General features: G+C 39.1%; 2 protein-coding genes across 2 annotated transcripts in view; one reads left to right on the top strand and one right to left on the bottom strand.

Moving 5' to 3' along the window:
• LOC306962771 (uncharacterized protein) overlaps nt 1–20,354 on the top strand; it is a 1,040,752-nt gene that overhangs the window by 585,060 nt on the left and 435,338 nt on the right. The gene's annotated exons all lie outside the window — the stretch shown is intronic.
• Nucleotides 1–20,354, bottom strand: part of stab1 (stabilin 1) — a gene marked incomplete at both ends in the record, with an annotated part of 107,347 nt that overhangs the window by 27,123 nt on the left and 59,870 nt on the right. Inside the window, 11 exons of the mRNA XM_079557080.1 lie at nt 2,480–2,551; nt 3,832–3,905; nt 4,045–4,170; nt 9,577–9,656; nt 9,721–9,766; nt 12,055–12,150; nt 13,680–13,875; nt 13,956–14,069; nt 15,593–15,646; nt 17,130–17,258; nt 18,662–18,796. Of these exons, the coding sequence (XP_079413206.1) occupies nt 2,480–2,551; nt 3,832–3,905; nt 4,045–4,170; nt 9,577–9,656; nt 9,721–9,766; nt 12,055–12,150; nt 13,680–13,875; nt 13,956–14,069; nt 15,593–15,646; nt 17,130–17,258; nt 18,662–18,796 (1,122 nt within the window). The remainder of the gene's footprint in view (nt 1–2,479; nt 2,552–3,831; nt 3,906–4,044; nt 4,171–9,576; nt 9,657–9,720; nt 9,767–12,054; nt 12,151–13,679; nt 13,876–13,955; nt 14,070–15,592; nt 15,647–17,129; nt 17,259–18,661; nt 18,797–20,354) is intronic.

Below are 20,354 nucleotides of genomic sequence, written 5' to 3' on the forward strand. Positions count from 1 at the left end.
ACGTCGCCACATTTTTGTCATATTTTTATTGTTTTTCTCATTATTGTTTTTATCATTTTTTGTCCGTGTTTTTCTCACGTTTTTGATGCTTTTCCAGCACATTTTTGTTTTGTTTTCATCCTCTTTTTCTCGCTATTTTGATGCTTTTCTTTTTATCTTTTAGATAGACACATGGCCGGTCCGCCCCTGTTGGGACGAGCATAATGACTTACAGGGGCTCGTGAACCACCGTGGTAAAAACAGACTCACACACTCCGCTCATGAGGGAGATGGCGAGCAGTTGGACTCCATCGCTGCAGGACAGAACCAGAGCTGAAGCCGCCTGCGCTCGTCTCTCTCTCTCCACCTGTGTGCGCTGGAGAGAACCGGAGCGAACCGGTTTGAGCTGGAATGAGCCAGACTCAACCAGACAATAACCGGCAAAGAGACGCCGCGCTCAGACCGGAGCCGTCCAGGGGCGGGACTGGGACTGAAAACCAGCCCTGGACTCTGGTCAGCCTGGCCCTGACAAATACACATGTGAACCTCTGACCCCCCGCCTGAACCCAGAGCATTTTCTCCAGTTCGGCTTTGCCCAAATCTAAAAGCTTCTTGACTGGAGAGCAACACTGTAACGTCTCATTTGAAAGCGAAAATCTAGAAAAGTGACGGAAACTTTTTGTCACGTTGTCGCTGCATTTTTGTCACTTTTTTGTGGCTTTTCAAGCACATTTTTGTTTTTGGATGCTTTTCTTTTTACCCCTAAACTGCCTGAACCGAGAGCATTTTCTCCAGTTTGGCTTTACCCCAATCCAAAAGCTTCTGGAAAAAAGCCCCCCCAAAAAAAGACAAAAAATCCATCCATCCATTTTCTTCCGCTTTATCCGGGGCCGGGTCGCGGGGGCAGCAGTCTCAGCAGAGATGCCCAAACTTCCCGATCCACACACACCTCCTCCAGAAGACAAAAAATGTTACCAAAAAATGACATAAAAATTACAAAATATGTGACAAAATGTGACAAAAAAATTACAAAAATGTGACAAAAATTTGATAAAAAATTGACGAAAAAATGACAGAGATGTGTCAAAATGTGACATAAAAAATGACCAAAAAATGACAAAAAAATGACCAAAAAATGACAAAAAATGACAAAAATGTGACAAAAAAAATGACTAAAAATGACAAAAAAATGACAAAAAAATGACAAAAAATTTATAAAAAATGACAAAAAAATTACAAAAATGTGACAAAAAAATGACAAAAAAATGACAAAAAAAGACAAAAAAATGACAAAAATTTGATAAAAAATGACAAAAAAATGACAAAAATGTGACAAAAATTTGATAAAAAATTGACGAAAAAATGAAAGAAATGTGTCAAAATGTGACAAAAAAATGACAAAAAATGACAAAAAAATGACAAAAAAATGACAAAAAAATGACAAAAAAATGACAAAAATTTGATAAAAAATTGACTAAAAAAATGGAAAAAGTGACAAAAATGTGTCAAAATGTGACATAAAAACTAAGCAAATAATGACAAAAAATTGATAAAAAATTGACCAAAAAATTGAAAAAAATGTGACAAAAAATGACAAAAATTGGATAAAAAATGGACGAAAAAATGACAAAAATGTGTCAAAATGTGACAAAAAAAATGACAAAAAAAATGACAAAAATGTGACAAAAATGTGACAAAAAAATGACAACAAATGATAAAAAATGGACGAAAAAATGACAGAAATGTATCAAAATGTGTCAGAAAAAATGACAAAAAATTGATAAAAAATTGCCGAAAAAAATGACAAAAATGTATCAAAATGTGACATAAAAAATTACACACATATGACAAAAAAATGACAAAAAATTGATAAAAAATTGACAAAAAAAATGGAAAAAAAGTGACAAAATGTGACATGAAAAATGACAAAAAAATGACAAAAATGTGACAAAAATGTGACAAAAAAATGACAAAAATGAGTTGAATATCCAACATAAAAATGATGGAAAAAAAAAACCCTGTGGCCCTAGAGCCGGTGGCCCTTCTGTGCTTCAGAATGGACCTATGGCCAGTCCGCCCCTGGAGCCGTAAATGTTGGGAAAAGGACGACCAAGGCCTGGGGCGATTTTAAAACGTGAAACAAAGCGCACAGACGTCAGACATGAGGACAATGTTCAGCAATAATACTCAGTCATTCATAAGAAGCCACAGACTAAACATATCCGACAATAAACCGAATGCCCAGCTCGGGTCGCCCGTTGCATTATGGGTAATGGAATCTCTTTCGGCTTCCAACAGTATTGATAGTTAGGGTTGTAAGCGGCCAGGAATTGCCCTACGCAAAGGTCCGCTCTGATTGCAGTGTTCGGGCCTTTTTTCCAGAAGCTTTTGGATTGGGGTAAAGCCAAACTGGAGAAAATGCCCCTGTCGAACAACACACTGAGTAACTTCGACATTGGTTCTGCTGGGAGCTGGTGCAGGTGACGTGCTGTGTGCTTGCCTCTCTGCAGGGGTTGACAGGGTAACAGTAACGTCCCGATCCCTTAAAGCCAATGCGACACCGACACGCCGTCTGAAACACAAGAGAGCCGTGGGAAGATGTTTTAGTGAGGGGGCGCTGAGGGACAAAATGTGCCCCCAAAATACTTTTTCTGTGCTTAATCCTATTTATTAACCTCTTAACTCCCGCCTGAACCAAGAGCATTTTCTCCAGTTCAGCTTTACCCAAATCCCATAGGCCAGTGTAACGCCTCATTTGAAAGACCTACAAAACTAAATGGATCTTTTTCCTCACGTCAGATTTTTTTTCAGCACTTTTTTGTTTGTTGGGCAGTCGACTCATTTTTGTCAAATTTTGTAAATTTTTTCGTCACTTTTTCGTCAAATTATTCGCATTTTTTTGTCAAATTCTTATCACTTTTTCGTCAATTTTTTCGTCAATTTTTTTTTACTTTTTTGTCAATTTTTTGTCAATTTTTGTCATTTTTTGTAAATTTTTTCGTCACTTTTTCATCAAATTATTCACACTTTTTCGTCCATTTCTTTTCACTTCTTTGTCCAATTTTTGTCCATTTTTTAAAATTTTTTGTCACTTTTTCGTCAAATTATTCGCGTGTTTTTGTCAAATTCTCATCACTTTTTCGTCCATTTTTTCGTTAAATTTTTTCGTTAAATTTTTTCTCACTTTTTTTTGTAAATTTTTTGTAAATTTTTCGTCAAATTATTTGCACTTTTTCGTCCATTTCTCCTCATTTTTTTGTCAAATTTTTCTCACTTTATCGTCCATTTTTTCATCAAATTATTCACACTTTTTCATCCATTTTTTGTCATTTAAAAAAAAAAAAAGTCACTTTTTCGTCAAATTATTTGCGTGTTTTTGTCAAATTCTCATCACTTTTTCGTCATTTTTTAGTTACATTTTTTGTAATATTTTTGTAAATTTTTTGTAATTTTTTTGTACATTTTTTGTACATTTTTTGTCAAATTATTCACATATTTTTGTAAAATTCTTAGCACTTTTTCGTCCATTTTTCCTCCATTTTTCGTCAAATTTTTGTCATTTTTTGTACATTTTTTGTCACTTTTTCGTCAAATTATTCATACTTTTTCGTCCATTTCTTCTCCATTTTTCGTCAAATTTTTCTCACTTTTTTTGCAATTTTTTTTTCATTTTTTGTAAATTTTTCATCACTTTTTCGTCAGTGTTTTCTCACTTTTCTCACATCTCCATCCTCGTTTTCATCTCAGTTTTGTTGCTATTTTCACACCTTTTTTCCAGAAGCTTTTGGACTGGGGTAAAAGCTGGAGAAAATGTGCTCGGTTCAGGCGGGAGTTAAGGGGTTAAGATCTCACCGTGTTGGGTCCCGTTCGGGTGCAATCGGCCGACTCGTGACATCCCCCATTGTTCACCAGACACCCATCGACCTCTAAAGGGGACGAGACAGCTGGTAAATGATTCATTGCAGTCATTAAGGCACAGAGTCCACAGTCTATGTAATTTAGCTCTGGTTTAGTCTCGTACGATCATCCACATGAGCCACTTTTCCCACAGTTTCATTCCCGTACCTATACAGACCACTCCGTCGCCCGTGTAGCCCTTGTTGCAGCTGCAGGTTCGCTCCCCCGCCGACACTTTGGTGCAAACAGCGAACTGTGAACAGCCTCCGTTTGATATTTTGCACAAGTCCAGCTCTGACACACAAACATCACAAAGTCAACAATGGCACCCACTCTTGGATAAGCTCAGAGGTGAGAAGAGTGTGAAGAGTAAGCAACAAAAGACGTTTTTTTATAGTACACACTGACGTCAAAAGAAACAGAAAACGAAATACTGAAGTGAATGGACAGAAAGTTGTGGAGTTATTACTGTTTTATAATAATAATAATATTGCATTGGTTTTATATACTCCATACTTGGAGTCAACGCAAGTATGGAGAGTCACATTTTTGTCATTTTTTGGTCATTTTTTTATCACATTTTTTGTCAAATTTTGTCATTTTTTCTTTGCTTTTTTTTGTCTTTTTTTTGGTCCAATTTTTTTAATCATATTTTTGTATTTTTTTGTAACATTTTGTCACATTTTTGTCATTTTTTCGTCATTTTCTTGTCACATTTTTTGTCACATTTTCGTCATTTTTCAGGTTTTTTTGTGTCTTTTTTTGTATTTTTTTTGTAATTTTTTTGTCAAATTTTTATCATAGTTTAGTATTTATTTTGTCACATTGTCACATTGTCATTTTTTTGTCGTTTTTTTATCACATTTTTTGTCACATTTTTGTCATTTTTTCATTTTTTTTGGTCTTTTTTTGTGTCAAATTTTGGTAATTTTTGGTCAAATTTTTATCATATTTTTTTGTAACATTTTGTCACATTGCCGTCATTTTTTGGGTCTTTTTTGTCAATTTTTCGTCATTTTTTGTCAAATTTTTTATCACATTTTTGTATTTTTTTGTAATATTTTGTCACATTTTAGTCATTTTTTCGTCATTTTTTTATCACTTGTTTTTGTCACATTTTTGTAATTTTTTCTTTTCTTTTTTTGGTAATTTTTTGGTCAAATTTTTATCATATTTTTGTATTTTTTTGTAACATTTTGTCACATTTTTGTCATTTTTTGTCACATTTTTGTCATTGCCTTACTCCCCCGGGCTCTGAGGTCTGTGGATCCGAATCTGCTTAAGGTTCCACGTATGAGTTTTCGTACCAGAGGCGACCGATCCTTCCAGGCTGTTGCTCCCAGGCTCTGGAATGATCTTCTATTGACTCTGTTGACTCTTTCAAAAGCGACCTTAAGACACATTTATTTGTTCCAGCTTTTAACCCCTTAACTCCCACCTGAACCGAGCACATTTTCTCCAGTTTGGCTTTACCCCAATCCAAAAGCTTCTGGAAAAAAGCTGTGAAAATAGCAACAAAACTGAGACGAAAACAATGACGGAAATGTGACAAAAATGTGAGAAAACATTGACAAAAAAGCGACGATAAATTGATGAAAAAGTGGCAAAAATGTCACAAGAAATTGACAAAAACTTGACGAAAATTTGATAAAAAATTGACGAAAAAATTACCAAAAAAATACAAAAAAAAGAAAAAAAAAATGACGAAAAAAGGACAAAAATGTGACAAAATGTTCCAAAAAAAAAAATACAAAAATATGATAAAAATTTGACAAAAAACTACAAAAAAATGGACAAAAATGTGACAAAAAATGTAATAAAAAATGACGAAAAAAGGACAAAAAATTTACAAAAATATGATAAAAATTTGAACAAAAAATTACCAAAAAAATGACAAAAATGTGACAAAAAATGTGATTAAAAAATGACGAAAAAAATGACAAAAATGTGACAAAAATGTGACAAAAAATGTGATAAAAAATGACTAAAATAGACCCAAAAAAATGACAAAAATGTGCCAAAATGTTACAAAAAAATACAAAAATATGATAAAAATTTGACCAAAAAATTACAAAAAATTGACGAAAAATGACAAAAAAAAAAGAGAAAAACGTTACAAAAATGAGTTGAATACCCAACAAAAAAATGATGGAAAAAAAATCTGATGACGTGAGGAAAAAGATCCTCTCGGTTCAGGCGGGAGTTAAGAGGTTAATTAGCCACTTTTGGGCTGCTATGATTTCTGTGTTGTTTTGACCCTTTTTATATTGTATGTCATTTCTGCTTTTTAACTGCGTTGTGAAGCACTTTGTGGCCTTTGCTATGTCTACGTTTGGGTGTTTTACCATTGTTTAGACTCATTTCTCTTTGTCGCGTGAAGAAAGGACTTGTTTTGAACACGTGCTGCAGGACTGGACGATTAAGATGCTACTCTGACGATACATCTCTGCCTCTGCTGCGCCGTAAAGCCTTTGTGTCGATCTGAGCGCTTTTCTCCGCGGTCTCGCTGATCAGCTTCACTCCATGACAGACAGAGGAAGAACCAGCGTGTGACGTAAGGCCGAGGCGCCGCTTTGACAGAGCTCTGGTCGCGAGGTGCCCGTTGTCATGGGGATACGCCCGTCACGGGGATGAAGGCGCTGCTTTGGGAGACGGAGCATGAGAACACAAAGCCGGCCCACAAAGCGATCCAACATTAGCGAAAATACTCTTACGTTCACATGGATCCATTACCCAAATCTAACAGCTTTTACACTGGAGCTTACAGCCTCCACGCTAGAGCCGGGGTCTCCAAGTAAATGTCGGGGCCCTCTGCTGGACACACGTGGAATTCTTTCCTATCTTAATTTGAGCTGCCCCCTAGTGGCTGGAGTGAGCATTCTGGTTATTTCTTTAACCTCTGAACTCCCGCCTGAACCGAGAGGATCTTTTTCCTCACGTCATCATCATTTTTTAGTTGGGTATTCAACTCATTTTTTGTCATTTTTTATCACATTTTTGTCATTTTTTTTGTCACATTTTTGTCATTTTTTTTGTCACATTTTCGTCCATTTTTTAGTCACATTTTTGTAATTTTTTTGATCACATTTTTGTCATTTTTTGTCAATTTTTTGTCAAATTTTTGTCGTTTTTTTGTCACATTTTGGTCATTTTTTGGTCAATTTTTTGTCACATTTCTGTCATTTTCTTTGTCACATTTTTGTAATTTTTTTGTCAATTTTTTGTCATTTTTTTGTCATTTTTTTTGTCACATTTTCGTCCATTTTTTGGTCACATTTTTGTCATTTTTTTGTCATTTTTTTGTCACATTTTTGTCAATTTTTTGTCATTTTTTTGTCACATTTGTGTAATTTTTTTTGTAATTTTTTGGTCACATTTTCGTCCATTTTTTGTCCATTTCGTATGACATTTTTGTGACATTTTTGCCACTTTTTCATCCATTTTTCGTCACTTTTTTGTCACATTTCCATCATTGTTTTCGTCTCAGTTTTGTTGCTTTTTTTCCAGAAGCTTTTGAACTGCAGAAAATGTGCTCGGTTCAGGTGGGAGTTAAGAGGTTAAACATTCATAACTCCACACAGGAACGGCTAGAGACTTGCTCTTTTTTTTTTTTTTGACATACTCAGGAATTTGTGCCCTACAGTTCAGGGGCCAGATTGAATCATCTCGGCTACTTCCGGCTAAGTAGCTAAGAAAGCTCATAACTGCACATAACTGATCAAATTTTTGTTGTGTCATCGTCTTTTCCTTGTCTAGTTTTTTTAAATTGTGTTTTTGTCCTTTTTTGATGCTTTCTTTGGCGCTTTTTCCTTGCTTTTTGTCGCTTTGTTGTCATGTTTTTATCACGTCTTTTATTGTATAATTGTTGCGTTTCTGGCATGTTTTTGTCTATTTTTTTTGCTCTTTTTCCCCCACTTTTTGTTGTGTTTTCATCCTCATTTTTCTCGCTATTTTGGCTTTTTTTTTTTCTCCAAGAAGCTTTTGGATTTGGGTAAAGATGTGCTCAGTTAAGGCGGGGCTTAAGAGATTAATTTGCCAACACAAAACTTACGTACGCATCGAGTTGCCTTGTGTACGAAATGCGCGGTATAAATAAAGTTGCCTTGCATCTAATTACAGGCATGATGAGCTTCACATTCACAGATCTTCATGCTTTAATAATGAATCTCATGCCAATGTTGCAGACTCATCAAAACATCAGCATTTAAGGCGAGACGCTGCAGGTGAATAGGGAAAAAAAGTAAATGTAGAGACGTCAATTTGAAACTTTTGCTGAACATCACAGATATAAATATGAAATGTGTTTCATTTTTTCTGTCATTTTATGTTTTCACATAAAAATAAGGCATTTTGAGCATTAAAATGGCCAACGAAATCAAAATAATGAATTGAGCCAGATTAAATTTTATGGTTTTATTTTATTGACATATTAGTAACTCAGATTTTTTCAGAGGGATTTGGGATATTTTGTTTAGTTTTTCAATAAACTAATCATCAGTGAAAAAATCTGTAAAAACTCAAATTCCGCCTGTTTTTTTGTCACTTTTTGTCATTTTTTTGTCAATTTTTTGTCAAATTTTTGTCAAATTTTTGTCAAATTTTTGTCAAATTTTGTTATTCTTTTTGTCAAATTTTTATCACATTTTTGTCACTTTTTGTCAATTTTTTGTCACATTTTTGTCACTTTTTGTCATTTTTTTGTCATTTTTTTGTCAATTTTTTGGAATTTTTTTGTCACACTTTTGTCACATTTTTGTCACATTTTTGTCATTTTTTGGAATTTTTTAGTCATTTTTTTTGTCAATTTTTTGTTCATTTTTTTGATTTTTTTTGTCATTTTTTTGTCACATTTTTGTTATTTTTTGTCAATTTTTTGTCACATTTTTTGTCACATTTTTGTCATTTTTTGGAATTTTTTTGTCACATTTTTGTCACTTTTTGTCAATTTTTTGTCACATTTTTGTCACTTTTTGTCAATTTTTTGTCACATTTTTGTCACTTTTTGTCAATTTTTTGTCACATTTTTGTCACATTTTTGTCATTTTTTGGAATTTTTTAGTCATTTTTTGTCATTTTTTTGTCACATTTTAGTCATTTTTTGGAATTTTTTAGTCATTTTTTGTCAATTTTTTGTTAATTTTTTGTCAATTTTTTGTCATTTTTTTTATCAAATTTTTGTCATTTTTTTGTCCATTTTTTTGTCAATTTTTGTCAAATTTTTGTCATTTTTTGTCACATTTTTGTCATTTTTTTGTCCATTTTTTGTCACATTTTTGTCATTTTTTTTATCACATTTTTGTCATTTTTTTGTCATTTTTTGTCCATTTTTGTCAATTTTTGGTCATTTTTTGTCACATTTTTGGTCATTTTTTTTAAATGAAAACCCGCGGGAAAGACGGCCTTTCTACGCGGCGCAGCAGCTACTTCCGGGTCGCCCCCACCTCGCAGACAAAACATCATAAAATAAACATCATCATTTTTATATCTGACATGAAAACTAAGATGTAAAGGGACGAAAATAGATACAAATCTCCACTTCCACCACTGCGTGAAACATCAATACTTTCACCTAAAGTGTCTCGCCTTAAACCCTCCTCATGAGAACAACATTAGAGAAGCAACACTGCCCCCTGTGCTTCGTGTCCCACACTGCGGCGTTCACTCGTCCCCGTGTGAACTGTGGTCCTTTGGTTTCTGTACCTCTGCAGTGCGTCCCGTTGCCCTCGTAACCCGCCACGCACACGCAGGCCGGAGCCGAGCCCTGAGGCCCCGTGATGCAACTGCAACAAACAGCCGTTAGCTTCACTGTCATTTCCATCGCTCACTCTGGGGGCGCTTTCTTACTTGGCATTGTGGTCGCAGTTTCCCCCACAGGGGTCATCTCGGATCTCTGACAAACACAGACGAGAGAGAGAAAATTCACTGTAACAATCGTTCATGATGTTAGAAGTCGGTGTTATGGATTTATGCTGCCGCTGTTCTGATTTTCGACTGTTTTATTTCAAAGGTTCAGTGCAGCTCCTCCAAACCGCACATTTCCTCTCCAGCTTCTGTGTAACTTGTCAATGGGTGATGGATGACTTTGAGTCCAGTGGAGATAGAAAATATGCACCGATCCGATACTAGTATTGGATATTGGAGCAGATGCTGAAAAAAATACGATATCGGGCATATATCGGCTCGATATCAGCTACAAATATCCGATACTGAACCGATGCCTCTCAACGCCTTAAAAACATAACTTTTACCACCTAAATCTAAGTGAATATGCACATCCTGCTAAGAATACATGGGTTAGCATCAGCATGATAAAGCTAGCAAGCAAAAACTCCAGTTTCAGAGTTTCTGTTGTTTCCCTCTGGGCGGCGCTATAATGTGCCGCAACAAAGAATCGTTATCTGTCTTTCACATAGACTATAAAAAATAATGGACAGCTTCTGCTCACTCCTCCCCGTTTACCATAATGACCACGGTCGTGGGGGAAGTTATGGCGGATTTACAGACTCCTCCTCCCCAGCTCTGACGGAGCATGTTCCTATAAGGGCATAAGGGCGGGATCTTCACTGTAGACTCCGCCCTCGCGTGACGTGTAGCTCGCACTGCTCCAATGCTAACAGTCCCACCCTCATTAAGTACGAGATTTCTAAAATTCTTATTACGAAAACCAGCCTGGTTTCATATATTGTGACTAACCCAGCGTTATCTCAGGAGGAAGATCCAGCCTAGTCTAGTGTTGAAACAATTGAAACCAGGCTTTAAAGTTGTTTTTAACGTGTCTAAAGTCCAATGCTTTTCAATGGGGGCCTAGTGGCGATATGGAGGTACTACAGCAATGGCGGCCCCCAGTGTCGAGGTCATAAAGCAGAGCAGCCAGCGGCCATTGGTCTTTCATACCGTCAGCCATAAAGCGGCTAAACAAGGATCAATCTCATTTTAATCATTAAAGGGACTATACGAAGTTTAAAAATATTAAAATTAAGTATTTTCCTCCCCCTACATGTTCCCCCATGTCCTCATGTGTAGAATGAGCTCAGACCTGTTCACCACAACTGCCTCTAAAATCCTGCCCTGTCACTCAAAACGGTGTTAATTTGGTTCCGAAGTGCCGTCATGTACGAGCTTAATATAGAAGCTGCAGTTACACGTATGACCTGAGGTGGCAGTACCGAGTATAAAATGGCCAACTTGCGTTGAGCCCCTTTAATGTGTCGTCTTAGATCAATTATTTTGGTTTATTTCGGTTTGGTCATTTGCAAATGATTCAAAACATTCAAAACATACAAGTCAAGCAATGAACACAATAAATGAGCAGGCGAAGGCAGAAGCTAAAGCTTATTGTGCCGGCCCTTCACTTTTAAATCACAAATGCAGCACGTTCATGGTAATAACCATCCGGTCGCTGAATTAACACAGGTGGACCATTGTCCGCTCCAGAAGCATATTTAATTATTTTCATTCTGTCAAATATTTTTCCATTATTCTTCTCTTGTAAATATTTTTGAACTGAAAAAGAGACTTGTTTTAACTCATTGCAGCAGCTATTCCATAATGTAACTCCTTTGCTTGATAAACAGTGTTTTCTTAATGTAGAATGTACTTGCGGTTGATTAAATATATATGTTCCTCTGAGATTATAGTTACTTTCTCGCTGGGTAAACAATATTTTCAAGCATTTAGGGATTTTATTTTGTTTGACTTGGTAAATGAACTTTGCCGTGTACAAATCGAATTAATCTGATGATCTATGGTTTATGGCTCCAAGTCTTTGTTTTCTTGCTGACTTGTTTTATTTATTTGTATGTGTTTGGTCTATTCTCTTTGTACCATATTGATGAGATGAACGAATGTCAGAATTCCCCCCTCGTGAGAGAAACAAAGTCTGAATCTGAAAACGAATCAAGGCTGGGACAGAAACTGTGATCGAAATACCTAAAGTCGCCGAATCAAATAGAATTGGCCACTGCAGAAGCCAAGTGTTTGTATCTGAAGAAATAACTTACATATTTGTACAGATCAGATCACTTCATGTGAGTTGTTTAATATAAAGTCTGTCACAAACCAGTGATCCATGTTCAACATTAATCCAAGAGTTTATCAACACCTATAACTGACGACTGATCTGCAATAAAACGACTTTAAATAACGAGTGAACTGTATCGGTGAGTTGTTTGTTTTTACCAATGGAGCAGGTCGAGCCCTTCCAGCCTTTGTAACAGTCACAGCGGCCACTTCCTGTCAGTCCGTCGGCGCATTTCCCGTGGTCACAGCGGCACTCTGAAACACACCGGGATTACAAACATGGGAGTTTATTCTGGATTAACAGCAGCAGAAACAGCAGAAGCATCTATTTATCCCTTTTCATGTGAAGAACTTAAGCCTTGAAGTGTCCTTAATAAAGGGGGGAGGCATTTTTTTATGGCCCGCGAGATAATTACATATTTATATTATATGCAGTCCGCCGGTTAAAGGCATTAAACACGTTAGAACTACATTTCCCATGAGACAGAGACAGGAGGAAGGGAGATGCGACGCTTCTGCAGACGACTTATCAACTTTTTTCAACAGACTAAAAGCAGTGGACTGTGAGAGAGGAGCTTCTGAAACAGGTGGAGACGTCAGAACGCCAGGGAGAAACTTCAGATGTTCAGCTAAACATGTGCTGGAAAAGTTACAGCAGCAGCAGAAAGACAAAAAACACCTTTACATATTTACCTTTAGGACTTTGCAAAGTGAACACATTGTATTGTATTTAAAAGGACACGACAGTAAAGTGAGGAGCCTTTTCTCTCAGAGCTACATTATCAGGTCAGTAATTTAATCTTTATTAAGGACACATGTGCGACACATGAGCCATAGTTAAATTAAAAATAGAGAAAATGGAAATGTATAAAAATACTGTAAATAATTACAGCAACATTGACAGTAAAAATCTAAGCCCCATCAGTTCTAACTGTCGGTCACAAATAGGCCTGAGGTCAGAGGTCAGTGACTCCACATTATTTACATGAGGTGAATCTGAGCTGATCTCAGACACTCCAGAGTCTGGACAAGTGTCCAAGTCGACACATTCATTGATGTATTTATTATGTGACAGGGTCATTGAGAATGAACACAGAACAAAACAAGTTTGAAGCTGATGCTTTTTGCTGGAGCTCATGATCAGCTCCAGTCCCTGGTCGGGCTTTCCTGCACTACATTAAAATGACATTTGTTGTACATTTTGCATTTCTTTAACAGGCTCACAGACAGAAACTGGACCTGACTCCTGAAACATCACTGATGCCCTGAACCAAAATGGGATTAATTACAAAAAACTAATTGTCTAAGTCTGTAAATACAAATTTAGAAGCTCAGCAAATGTTTGGCTGATTGGAAACCTCTGCAAGCTTAAAAATGTGCAGATGTACAGTCTATTTTAGGTTATATTATAGCAAACAATAGTAAAGTAGTTAAATCATAATTGACTTAATATAAAAGGCTTCGTCTGTTGCGGCCCCCGACCAACACTGGGTTCGCATTTTTGGCCCCAGGTCCAAATGAGTCTGAGACCCCTGTGCTATTGGCTTTGATCGCCCAAGTTATCAAAGAGGAGCAAGGTTGGCCCATTACCATGAAAAGGGCGAAAAGGCCTCCGTGTATCTCCTGTTTATCAATGGTTTGAACCCATGCCTTTATTTCTTCACCCATAGGGGAAACACATGGAAGCCAGAAGTATTAGGAGCAAAGCTAAAACCAGGCAGTATTAGAGTAAAAGAGAAGGTTCTGCGTCCCTGTTCAGCCACGTCTTCACCTCCGGTACTCACGTTTGGAGCAGTTGTTTCCGTATCTCCCGGGCTCACAATCCTCACAGGACGTCCCGTGGAAGCCCTCGAAGCAGCGGCACTCTCCGTTCCCCTCGTGACCGTCCTGGCACTGGCCGTGGTTCGAGCAGCGGCTGCCGAACTCTCCGGGACATTTGTAGCACTCGTGGCCGTAGTAGCCGGGACAGCATGACTGATCCTATGTCGTAGACGCACAGCACAAGAGCTTCAGGATCAATAACTTCCTCTCCACATTTGAACGGCAGGCTGCTTTCTTACGCTGGTGGTATGCAGACACCTGATGACGCAGCCCGGGACAGTCTTGGACCGGGAGCCTATACGCTTGCGGTATTTGCAGTTCGGCTTCATGTTGGTGGGGAACTCGCTCTTCACCTGTGAACAAACAGTGTTGGTGCTTCAAACCTTTTCCTGCCACAGTGAACAGCTCTTACACCTTCATTAAAACTACTACGTTGTCATTAAAAAGACACAAAACTGAGGCACTTAAAGAAAAAGTGTTGGTAAAAGGCCTTTATTGCAGCACGGCCTTTAGATTAAAACAGTGGTTCTCAACCTTTTAGAGCCGCGACCCCCGTTATAACAGTTAATTAGGATCGTGACCCCCACCCGGGTCACACCATGAAAAACAGGGACTTTAACCCCTTAACTCCCGCCTGAACCGAGCACATTTTCTCCAGTTTGGCTTTGCCCCAATCCAAAAGCTTCTGGGAAAAAGCTGTGAAAATAGCGACAGAACTGAGACGAAAACAATGATGGAAATGTGACAAAAAAGTGATGAAATATTGACGAAAAAGTGGCAAAAATGTGACAAAAAAATGACAAAAATGTAGCAAAAAATGACCAAAAAATGACCCCAAAAAAAAACCACAAAAATTTGATAAAAAATTGACGAAAAAATATGACAAAAAAAGGACAAAAATATGACAAAATGTGACACAAAAATTACTAAAATGTGATAAAAATTTGACCAAAAAAATTACAAATATTTGACAAAAAATGATGAAAAAGTTACAAAAATGATGGAAAAATGTTTTGATGACTTGAGGAAAAAGATAACCCCATTGCCCCATTGAGAATCTTGTTAAACTCTCCCAGCATCAACATACACGTACTATAACACTGGGTCTTTTGACACTGCAGAAGCTTATTGAAACAAAGCTACAGCAAAAGATAAGAGAAACGGTAACACTTTATTTTACACTACCCTGATACATGGTAACTAACTAAATTTAGTACAATATAATGTGCTCTGCAACATCTGTAAAAACGTGAACCTATGGGTTAGATACACAATGGAATAATGTGTGTTAGTACTTTGGAGGTACATAATGTAATAGGACATAGGGCTTAAAGGGACTACACAGAGTTTAAAAATGTCAAAACTAAGTATTCTCCTCCCCTACATGTTCCTCCATGTCCTAATGTGTAGAATGAGCTCAGACCTGTTCACCACAACGGCCTCTAAGATCCTGTCACTCAAAGAGGTGTTACTTCAGGTCTGAAGTGCCCTTAATTTAGAGACTGCAGTTACGCCTAAGACCTGAGGTGGCAGTAGTGAGTATAAAATGACCAACTTGCATCTAGTCTCTTTAAAGGAACAGGCCACCGTTTTTCCATACTGAGATATGTTCTTACCTTGGCTTTGACGAGTTCTTTAGGACCTGTCTGATCTTCCCCCGTGCCTTCAGTCACATATATCTCATATCTCAGTATGTAAAAACGCTGGCCTGTTCCTTTAAGGTTAGGGTTAGAGTTACGTTTTACTACATTATGCACCTACAAACTACAAGTACACATTATTCCATCTAACCCATAGGTACAAGTTACATGAGCACATTACAGTGTCCAATGTATGAACCCCGGCTGTAAAATAAAGTGTTTCCAGAGAAACTAACCGGTTTGTATTTAAAGGAGCAGCGCGGAGGTCCCTCACAGTCCGTGCAGCGCCCCTGAGAAAAAAGCACAAAATTACAACTAGTTCATTTAACATCAAAAAGCCAACATTGGGCGTGACGCCACAGATACAGGTCATACAAGAGAAACCAAAGTAAATGAAAGCTGGTATTTGATAAAGAAACTCTAAGGGCCCGATCTTGTGTCTCAAAGCGCAGACGATAGCGTGACATTCCGCGCTGGAGCACTTTGTGATCTTGCCACTCCGGACTTAGAGCATTTAAGTGGGTGGAGACACACATTTTCCTCCAACCAGATGGACTCATTTGTTTTGTTTCGAGGTAACGCCAAGCACGGCCGATCCGTAGCTCTTTTTCTCTCGAGACGTGAACATGGTTTAGCTCACGATGGGGTAAATAAAGTTTTTAGTTTGACCCGTGAGACCCGAAGGCTTAAAGGAACAGGCCACCGTTTTTACACACTGAGATATGTTCTTACCCAACCTTAGACGAGTTAATATATCCCCGTCTGGTCTTTGTCCGTGCGCTCTCTTTGTCCTAAAGGTTATTGACTGAAGTGAGCGGGGAAGTCTTTAGGAGTTACTGCGCAGACGTTGTGGTCCTCGTATCATTACGCCTCACAATATAGTTCCCCTTTTTATCTGCTTATAAAATCCACATGCTACATTTCTGTGTAAATATACTTCACATGAAAACACTTCACGTAACTTTATTTAAATAGGGAACACGTGGAAGAGCTTGGTAGCTTCTATCGTGAGCTTTTTTGGAGCTATGTGACATGTGGGAGAGGCTGCGTATGTGTGAGCGCACGGACAAAGACCAGACGGGGATATATTAACTCGGCTAAGGTTAGGTAAGAGCATATCTCAGTGTGTAAAAACGGTGGCCTGTTCCTTTAAGAAAGAACACAAGACAGCGTGATGTAAACGAGGAAGTGAATGTCAGCGGTGCTCCCATCAGTACAGTCGCCTCCTCTTCAAGTGGCAGAATCGGCTCCGCGACTCGGAAAATAATTCACCAAGAGCCTGCGCCCCTCCCTGCACCGCCACGAGATCTGCCCTAAAAGTCCAGCTACTCTTGATTTACTTTAAATGCAGACATCTAGATAAAGAAGATACTTTTCCCAATTTTGGTTACTTATACTCATATTTAAACCTTCTTAAAGGTGCATTATGTAGCTTTTTATGTGGGAAAAAACGTTATATTTGTGCATATTTGACCTTGTAGACCCAGCAGCAGTATGAGTGGTCAGCATTACGCCTTTACTGCCGATCACGGTGGTCTCTACGACGCTCCAGGATCAATTGTTTTGTAGGTTTTCTGGTAAGTGAAAACCTTACCATCAGTCGATCCTGGAGCGTCGTAGAGACCACCGTGATGGAAAGAACAAGCGCCATGCTGACCACTCATACAGCTGCTGACCACGAGCTCAAATACACATGAAAATCACCTCTTTTTCTTGCATAAAAAGTTGCGTAATGCAGCTTTAACCGCGGCCAAAGTGGAACTGTCTGCTTACGCTGACTTGCATCACGACTGGTTTGCCGCATCGGTTCCTCTGCACTCGGACAACCTGCTGGAGGACCAGGATGACTCCGGACTCAGTGTCGATGAAGCTTTGTTCAAGGGGGACGTCATTCACAGATGTCTGTTCAGAAAGCACAGGACACACTCAGGTACAATCGCAATAACTCAACACATATCTTTGTCTGTGTATAAGCAGGGCTGCCAACTCTCACGCTTTCACCGCGAGACACACGCATTTGAGCGCCTTCACACGCACTCCTCATATCACACGCTCAACTAAAAATCATCCCTGACTTTTTGCAGTGAGGCTGCAGACGCTTTATTTGGTCTGTGTGCCTGTCCACGGCTTCTGTGTGTGTGTGTGTGTGTGTGTGTGTGTGTGGGCCATGAGAGAGAAAAAGGCGCGTGGGTTCCATGAGTGACGAGGCGGCTACAGGAGCCCCGACACTCACATCCTCCACCTGTTCGCTCAGCTCACTCCACTCCTGGCCGCCTCCGAAGCGACATCACCGCGCCTATACTACCTCCTCCGCCCCGGTCACCTCCTCCTCCGCCTCGGTCACCTCCGCCGCTGCTGCCCCACGAGGAGCTCAAAGTGAGCAGCATAAGGCAACGAGTTTGAGAAATAAAAGTCCTAATGAAATAATAAACAACGGTTACAGCGGAGATCGCGTTGAAGCTCGACCTCTTTTACTTCAGATTTTTTCCCCCTTTTGCGCGAGTGAGAGAAAAGGTAGTTATTACATTGAATAATCATTCAAAGTTTAATCATCAAACATGCTCTAACATACTGCAAAACACAGGGATCAAATGTTCATATTTTCTAAAGCTTGTGCTGCTTTTTGTTGGTAATAATTGGAATGAGTGACTCAGAAACAGAGACATTGTGTCATTGTACCTTTTGCCAGGGCTGTAACGATGAAGGGGCCTCTGGGCATTTGCTGAGAGGCCCCAGTTTGAAAGGGGCCTAGAAATCTAATTCTTTAACAGCAGTAAATAGACCAGCTACAATCATTATTTATGATCTAAAATGCCCCAGATTGCAGGAAATCATATCTGAATTCTAAAAAATGTCTTGGAGGAGGACCCACAAACCCCCCCCTTCAGAGTGCCCTCCCACACTTTCAATAGGTTGTGATGGTCATGTGGGGCGGAGCCAAACCCCCTCTGATCCATAATGCAGCTCCTGATGTGCTCAGTCATGTAAAACATAGACTTGTTTTTGGGTTAGAACTTAATACGATTACGAGACACTGTCGCCATGAAAAAGGCCCCCCTGCTCAGGACCGACCAAAGTCTCACTCCAAAGTTTGGTGAAAAGTTGGCAGCCCTGTATAAGTATTAACATATTGTCAAACGATTACTACCTTTATATTCCGTTGCAAATTTGTGAGGTCTTTTACTCAAACACAATGAGAATAAACCCAACAAAGCCAAAATAAACTCTCCCTGAATGTCACTGAATGGACATCAACCCGCACACATTTCACGTTTTTTTTTTTAAATAGGGAAACGTGACTTCACCTGATTTTTGTCGTTAACGTGAAACTGCAGCTGATACTCCTTTCCCAGGAGTGTGCTCTTGACCAGACCGTCGTACAGCTGATCCGGGTACAGGGGACTGCCGGGGATTAAGTGGTACTTGAACGTGTCTGAGTCCTACAGGAAAACAACAAGAGGTGAGGAGGATTCTTAGCTCATCGGATTCACCCCCGTTTAACGCATCTCCCGCTGCGTCCTGCCCCAAAGCTCTGTAAAAGCAAACAGGTATTGAAAGTGCTTTAATAAAAGATCTGCTTTGGAGCGTGGTAAGCCGGGAGTCCATGGAAACATCAGCACTGAGCTAAATAAATCAGTTTAGGAGTCGACTAGGAGATCTCCAGCTGTTTCCAAGTAGCACCTGATGGGTAAATATAGTGAAGCACAAAGAGCAAAGTATTTTTATTTGATCTTTCTCTACCTAATTCATATTTTTAGTAGCTCTCTGCCATTTTTAGAGGGTAAAAGTTGCTCACCGGGTCAATCAGGCTCTAGATCAAGTGTTAAAAGGTGCTGGTTCAGGAGAATGGGTTCGGGCAGAAAGTGGCTCAGCTCTACTTCTTGCTGTAACACCAGGTCAGGGTATTGAGGGTAACATGGTTTGGGAGGGATAAGTATAGGTTTCTTCAGCGAGACAAGACTGTGGTTCGGGACCCAAAAGTGGATTGCAAGAACTTTTTCAGTGGGTCCCGAGCCTTTTCTTACAAAATGTATTAACTGAAAATGCACCGCGTCTCTTAAAGGGACTATACAGAGTTTAAAAATGTTACAATTACCGTAAATTCTCTAATACTGGCCTGTATTCCATTAGGGGCCGGGTCTCTGACAGAGGCCGGGTCTCCGACAGGGGCCAGGTTCGCGGCTGGCGGAGGCAAATTAAAGCCGGTCTCTAAAACAGGCCGGGGCTTTTATTAGAAACTATAGCAGTAGAAATATTCCCCATGTTAGGAATGTGTCTCATACTGGTGTAAATGAAAACTCACGTGCAGGAAGTAACAAACTGAACCCGGGCCAAGGGGGACGCTGCGGAGGAGCTGATCCGAGCGTAACTTTGACACAGATTTAGCCACTTTTCAAACCTCCTGTGACCATATTTGGAAACAGGACTTTAATAAAGGGTTTTAATAAAGTCTCCATCGCGTCTTCAAAGCACGTCCAGCTGCTCCGTGTGCAGGTCAGTCCCACGCCTCAAAATAACTCCTCCCATCAGCGCGAGCGTCTCGTCTTCTCTCGGGTCAGTCTCATGATCGATCACAAACACAAACGCTCCGTCTAAACTCGCCTTTTACACAAGATAACAACAAATAATCCGGTCCGCGGTAAAAACGAAACAGAAACCTGCAGTGACACTGATGTCAAAGCTCCGCTAACAGCAACGAAACACTTCCTGTTGTCCCGACAAAAAAAAAGGCGTCAGTGTTCCAGCCGCTGGGAGAGGGTTTGAAATGTTCATTAATAAATGAACCTAATATTTTAGGTGCAAATGGACACAGATCTCGTTTTCTTCGTTTTCCTGGTCGTCCGTTTTGCTCAAATAGAAATAAAGGCCTGTCTCTAATTGTGGCCTGGTTCCAATAAAGGCCTGGTCCTGATGCCCTTGAGTAAATAAAGGCCCCGGCCTATATTAGAGCATTTACGGTATGTATTTTCCTCCCCCTACATGTTCCTCCATGTCCTA

The sequence above is a fragment of the Gobius niger genome, assembly GCF_951799975.1.
Source record: "Gobius niger genome assembly, chromosome: 5".
NCBI classification, from domain to species: Eukaryota; Metazoa; Chordata; class Actinopteri; order Gobiiformes; family Gobiidae; genus Gobius; species Gobius niger.